Source organism: Octopus bimaculoides, chromosome 26, assembly GCF_001194135.2.
Source record: "Octopus bimaculoides isolate UCB-OBI-ISO-001 chromosome 26, ASM119413v2, whole genome shotgun sequence".
NCBI lineage: Eukaryota > Metazoa > Mollusca > Cephalopoda > Octopoda > Octopodidae > Octopus > Octopus bimaculoides.
The window spans coordinates 11663945-11671045 of NC_069006.1; the positions used below are offsets into that span (position 1 = coordinate 11663945).

Genomic DNA, 7101 nt, shown 5'->3' on the forward strand with positions numbered 1-7101 from the left:
TATATATATATATATATATATATATATATTTACATGCATATATGAACCGCACGAAAACAAAACATATGTAGTTGGAAGACGCAATGCAAGACCGAATAGAGGTGGAAAGCTATAAAATTGAAGAGGTAAAGGAGTACATCTACTTAGGGCAGAGAGTAAATACACACGGAAATACGGATACTGAAATCTCAAGGAGAATAAAGACAGCATGGAAGGTGTTTACCTTGATAAAGGATGTCCTCAGAGCAAAGATATATAACATATGTGCCAGAATCTTCAACAGTACCATCCTACCGGCACTCTTATATGAGGTGTTTAGTAACAGACCGTCGTAAGCACCACAACTTAAAACCCGAGAAAACCCGAGTCAAAATTTTGCGACTTTCAGAATGTGATATTTCGGCAAGGAATTGAGTTAGGAAGCTGGTTACCTCCGCCAAGGAAGGAGGTTATGTTTTTCTGGTCTTAAAATGACCGCAAAGACCTCCTCTAATCATTCCACCTACGTTAAATTATTTATTTATGAAAGCATCTGAAAGATGAAACAATGACTGCATCTTTCTTATTTTGTAGAATATACTGATACTATGAAACGGTGTATAACATTGCATATTTTAGCCATAATACCTAGAAAAAAACATACAGAGACCCCTTCCCTCCAAAGGTGTTGTTTGTCTTTTAATATACCAAGGTAAGTATCTTTAAGAGGTAAATAAGACAAGATAGTGAGATAATAGCCCATTATTGTTACGATGACAACGAGGAATATTAGAAAATGAGCCACAATACCCCGAAAAACGATACAGGGACCACACCAAAGTTATTGATTGAGCATGTGTGCTTACGATAGTGGGTTACTAAATTCTCTGGTCCAAGATAGGATGAGCGAGCGTCGTGTCAATACCGTCGAGGTACAATTTTTTTTCAGCCAGATTTTCGACCTTATTGCAAGCCTCACGGGTTCTTCCTCCCAACTGTTTTTTGATTCTAGACGTCGAGACAAAGAAAATGATATACTAATTTCGAAAATGGCCAGGGTGGCGCTTACGACACTCTGTTACTAAATGCCTCATATGCAAGTGAGATGTGGGCTACTATAAGGAGGATAGAATATTGATTAGCTATGATGCAAAGAGCCATGGAAGGATCCATGCTAGGAATATCATTATGAGAGCATATTTCAAATGAGATAATTCCAGAACAGAGAGCAGCTACAAAAGCACAAGTTCTGCTTGGTTGAACGTGTCGTGAGGTTCACAGACAACAGGTGGACCTGAGCAGTTGCTGAATGGTATCAAAAAGATCAGAAAATGCCACTCGGAAGACCCCCACAACGATGGAAGATGATTTAGTAAAGCGATTTGGGTCCAGATGGAAAAGAATGGTGTAATCAAGACAAAATTGGAAGCGTACTGTGACCAGCGGTGTACAATATCATCTGATGGTCTGGTTGATACCGTGATACTGTGATGTGTGTGTGTGTGTGTATCATATATCTTTGTCTCGACATCGACTTAAACAGTACATTGACTGGTTACAAGTATGTTTTGACGGAAAATATAGACATATGACAGCCATATTCGTTTATAACTGGTGTGTGATGTGAAGACAAGGAGCTATGACAAAGAGAAATATACATCAATGTCATCTGACCCTGGTAAGCAAGGCAAAATGGCCGTTAGAATAGAACATGTATTTATGTGTCTAGACACGCGTACGCGCGCGCACACACATGTTTACTGAAAGAAAGACAGAGAAAAGAAATAATGAAGCTTATGAGTTAGCGGCAATAATGTAGGTGAATGAGTGTAGGTAAAAAGAATGAGCATAACAGAAAGAATACAAAATGTAAGACAAGAAAGAAATGGTCTAATTCTTGAAGCAAAAACATTAAGAATTACTGAAAGGATGCAGAAATAAACTCCTTCATTTTTGACGGTTACTACGCTGGTATGCTTGTATTAAAAGAATAAAAATGCCCAATGATGAATGTGTTCAAAGAACAAACGTATTCGGTATTCAATATTGTAAAGAAATTGATAGCTCCATAAATTTCCGAAGAAAGCATATAAAAAAAGGCAAATATTATGCGTAAAGATAGATGAGAAGTATATAGGTGAACAAAATCAGACGAATATTCAATAAATCAGGAACTTATAAGATATCTACACCGGGGAAAACTACAAACAACACCGGTTTTACACAACAAACAGAAACTTCGTCGTGAAAATTGTTCTGTAAATAGAAATGTTGCAATATTTATAGAGATGAAGCTTAACTGTTTAATGTTTGTTGGTGATTGATGATCGTGTGATGAAGATGGCCAGCAACAAAGGCAAGAATTTAGCCAAACGACGGGGGAAAACCCGATTCTGGCTTCAAGATAGAAAATCTGTGAATGATGTTGATGGTTGGGGAAAACACGTAAGAATTATTATTATTATTAAAAGAAGTTATTATTATTTCTAAATTCTGCCAAGGTCGACTTTGTCTTTCTTTGTTGCAGTCAGTCAAGTACTGAGGTCGATGTAATTGACGAGTCCCCTGCCCCACAGTGTCAGGCTTTCTACCTATGTTCTGTCTCACATAAGTTTTAAATAAACCGCAACATAATTGTTTAAAGGAGAGGGTCCTCTTATCTATTTTTTATATTACACTTCGAAAAATGTCTTCAGATTTTTTTTTTCATAAATTTGCTCATCAGAGATTCGGAATCTGTTCAAAATTTCTTTTTAAATTTTGTCTTTTAATTAAAAATTTATTAGCGTAGAGAAATTTACAGCTGTTTTCTGTCTTTTTTTTTTTTAATTATGTTTTCATTTACTAATGCGAAAACAACATATTCTCGGTTCATCACCACAAATTGAAGATGGAAATTATCGTAAACGATCAATATTTGAAGTTTTGCAATAAAAAATTAAAAAAAAAAGAAGTTTTTCGAAAATGTAAAAAGATATAAATTAAAGGCAAAGAAAACAAATTTGAAAAGTTTATTTATATTCGGACATAATCGTAATCTTCCTTGTTGAAAACAAGAATTTGAAGTACTTTTTTTTTACATTTTAATCCCTAAAACAAAACGAAAGTATCTTGGTGACTTTCAGTAAATGAAATAGGACAGTACTGAATACACGTTGTACTATTTTGACAACTAGTACAACTGTTATAAGACACTCGCGTTCGTTATCCATGTAATTAACGCACACACACACATATATATTCGCCATCATCATCATTTAAAATCCACTTTCCCATGCTTACAAGAGTCGGATGAAATTTGTGTAGGCAAATGTTCTACGGCCTGAAGATGTCCTTCCTGTCGCCAGTCCATCCTCACCTATTTCCAAGTAAGGTAGTATTTTGCCATAGCTAGATATGTTTTTCATGGAAGACTGGGAGCAAACAATTTTGCTTGTATGACAATGATGTTTATTTACAACCATCCTGTAACGTCAAGACGAGTGGGTACACACAATATTTTTCTCAACTGTTTCTTGGAAACAGGTGAAGGTTGGCAACATGAAGAGCATCCAGTTGAAGAAAATCTACCTCAACAAATTCTGTTTATCTATGCTAACATGGAAAACTGTTAAATGACTATGATGATCATATGTAATGTGTGCGTGTATCATCTGTTATAGGGTGGTTATATGAATGCCAAGAAGAAGAAATTGAAAGACCAATTCCAGTCCGGTGCCTTTAATGAGTTACAGAAGACAAGCCATTGTTCAGATATATTCAAAGATGTAACAATATACATTAATGGTTATACAAGTAAGTCTCCTGAATTTCTTTCTTATATGCTTATTTTTTATTTTTTTAATGTGTGTTTTTTTTTTTTAGTTATTTCACTTCATTAATCTGAGAAAAAGGCAAATTATCCTTATTGTTGTTGTTGTTGTTTTCCCTTTTGATTGATGGGATACTGTAATCCTAGATGTAGTATGTCAGAAGGAAAGATGAGATAGTCATGGCTGGAACATTTCAATCATAGGTTTGCTGGATCAGGGCTGATCTGGGTTAAAAACAACAACAGGGATGATGTAGTCCTAAATACACGATGGATTGGTCATGACTGGAACATCTTTGAACATTGGTTTGTTTGATCAAAGCTAATCTAGGCTTAAGCAACACTTAAGATAATGTTATCCTAGATACACCATGTCTGAACAAAAGATGGGATGGGTGACAGCTGAAACACTTTTACTCATAGGTCTGCTGGGGCTGGATTGACCTTGGGCTAAACAACAACAGCAAAGCATTGTATACAGACAAAAGTTGTGTAATTGTTACAAAGTGGTGACTGTTAATGTGTTTTGTATTGGCAGAACCAAGCAGTGATGAGCTCAAACGACTGATGATGATTCATGGAGGCCATTGGGAGATGTACCTGAGCAAGAAGAATGTTACGCACATAATTACAACCAATTTAGCTCAAAGCAAGATTGCAGCCCTCAGGAATTGCAAAGTTGTTCACCCTGACTGGATACTGAAGAGGTAACCCTGCTATTTCTGTTTCAATTGTAACTGATTACTGGAACAGCTACAATCATCATCATAATTGTTTTAATGTTCACATTTCCATGTTTACATGGGTTGGACAGGGTTTATTGAGGCAGAATTACTATGTCCTTTCTGTCACCAGCCTTCACTTAAGCAAGGTTAGTATTTCCTCATGGCCAGGCATGTTTTTCATGGAAAACTGCTTGCATGGATGATACTCATTTATAACTTTCACGTGATGCCAAAATTATTATTATTATTATTATTATTTTTCTTAAGGTGGGGAGCTGGCAGAATCAGTAGCACGCCGGGCGAAATGCTTAGCAGCATTTCATTCGCCTTTATGTTCTGAGTTCAAATTCCATCGAGGTTGACTTTGCCTTTCATCCTTTCAGGATCGATAAATAAAGCACCAGTGAAACACTTGAGTCGATTACATCGACTAGCCCCCTCCCCTAAAATTCCAGGCCTTGTGCCTTAGTGACAGAGACCTTTGGTGATATGCCATACTTGAGAAGACCCATCAAGTCAAGTGAAGTCGTAGTTGTGGCCAATGCGGGTATCATGTTACTGACACCCATGCCAGTGGCACGTAAAAAGTACCTTTCCAGCGTTGGGCCTCATGGAGGCAAGGTGGCTGATGTTGGTGGCATGTAAAAAGCATCTTTCGAGTATTGGGCCTTTGGCATTATGCCATGCATGAGAAGAAGACTCATCAAGCCGAGTGAAATTGTAGTTGTGGCAGATACTGATGTCACACAAATGGCACCTGTGTTGGTGGCACGTAAATGCACCAGTTAGAGTGGTTGGTGTTAGGAGGGGCTTCCAACCATAGAAACCATGCCAAATCAGACTGGAGCCTGGTGCAGCCTTCCAGCTTACCAGCCCTGGTCAAACCATCCAACCCATGCCAGCATGGACAACAGATATTAAATGATGATTGTTGTTGTTGTTGTTATTATTATTATTCAGTAATCTTATTTTTATTACATGCTTTCACTGCACTACCGAGCACAGCTTTGTGTACCTTGGGTATGTGCTGTAGTTTGTTTCCTTATTATTATTTCACTGTATTAAAAACTGATTTACATAGGATGTGTACAGTGCCTTGTAGTGCTATTTTCTATTTCTGTATGTTATATATATTCTTAATATTCATAAGTCCTGGTGTTTTGGTTATGTATTTGTCGGTATGCTTTTTAATCATACCTAATGCACCTATTGTTTTAGGGATTGTTTCTGTTTTTAGGCTCCACATTCGGTTATCTCTATTTCCAGATCTTTGTATTTTGAGAGTTTCTCCGTTTCTTCTAGAGATACATTGTCATCTGTTGGGATTGATACATCTATTATTATTATTATTTGATTAAAACTCCCAACTTATTTTGCTGGGTATGATGGAAAGTGTCAGCTGTCCACAGCCAGCAAACTAAGGTGACACTTGTTTACTAATCATGCTTCAAGAATGCTATGGAGAACTCTTACAGTTCCAAGCAATGATGATTTTTGTAGGTGTTCTATCTTTATCGTCATCGTTTCATCATCTTCGTTTAACGTTCACCTTCCATGCTGGCATGGGTGATTTATACCAATTGTTTTGAGCCATGTTGATAGTTGAGTACTGATACTTCCAAGCATCCCTATTACTACTGGTATCACGTTCACTCTCTTCATTGCCCACGACCTGCGTATTTCCCACTTGAAATCATCATGCGCTTGTTTGAAGAAATCATGCTGAAACCAATCTCTCTAGCCCTCGATATCCCCCTTATTTGCCCCACTCTCTCTCCCCCGTCCTCTCCTCTCCTCTCACTACTGCTTGTGTTGCCATCATAGAAACATTCTCAGTATCATTATTATTATCATTATGGCATGTAAAAAGCACCATACGAGCGTGGTCGATGCCAGTGCCACCTGACTAGTCCCATGCTACATTCTTGGAGTGGTTGGCTTTAGGAAGGGCATCCAGCTGTAGAAACCTTGCCAGATCACATTCGAGCTTGGTGCAGCCTCCTGGCTTGCCAGACCCCAGTAAAGCCGTCCAAACCGTGCCAGCATGGAAAATGGACATTAAACGATGATTATTATTATTATTATTATTTTAATTATTGCTGATGTTATGGTTATCTTGTTATTTCTACAGTATTGAAGCTGAAAGATTGCTACCATGCCAACCATTTCTGCTCTACTCAGCTCAGTCCAAGATGCAAAGAGGAATCGCACAGTTTTCCAAAGCTGAGGCATCGAAAGAGGGACTAACTCACTTGGAAGCTTCTAGGGACTTTCATCTGACAGAAACAACATCGACACCATCCAGCAACAACAACAACACTGAGGTAAAAGTAAGTAATAAGCTATGGCATTAAGGTGCAGCCATGGCTCTGTGGTTGAGACACCTACTTCACAACCATGTGGTCTTGGGTTTGGTTCCAGTGCATGGCACCCTGGGCGAACATTTTCTTCTATAGCCCTGGGCCAACTAAAACCTTGTAAGTGGATTTGGTAGATGGTCACCAAAAGAAGCCTACCAGATATGACAGATAGAAACTGGAAGAAGCTCGTCGTATATATATATATATATATATATATATATATATA

The 7101-nt window shown here is 37.8% G+C and overlaps 1 protein-coding gene across 1 annotated transcript in view; it reads left to right on the forward strand.

Moving 5' to 3' along the window:
- The first annotated feature begins 2186 nt into the window (after positions 1–2186).
- The window catches only part of LOC106877472 (DNA repair protein Rev1), a 37626-nt gene continuing 32711 nt past the window's right edge, over positions 2187–7101 (forward strand). The window contains exons 1-4 of the mRNA XM_052976909.1: positions 2187–2424; positions 3642–3774; positions 4329–4497; positions 6647–6845. Of these exons, the coding sequence (XP_052832869.1) occupies positions 2314–2424; positions 3642–3774; positions 4329–4497; positions 6647–6845 (612 nt within the window). The 5' untranslated portion in view covers positions 2187–2313. The remainder of the gene's footprint in view (positions 2425–3641; positions 3775–4328; positions 4498–6646; positions 6846–7101) is intronic.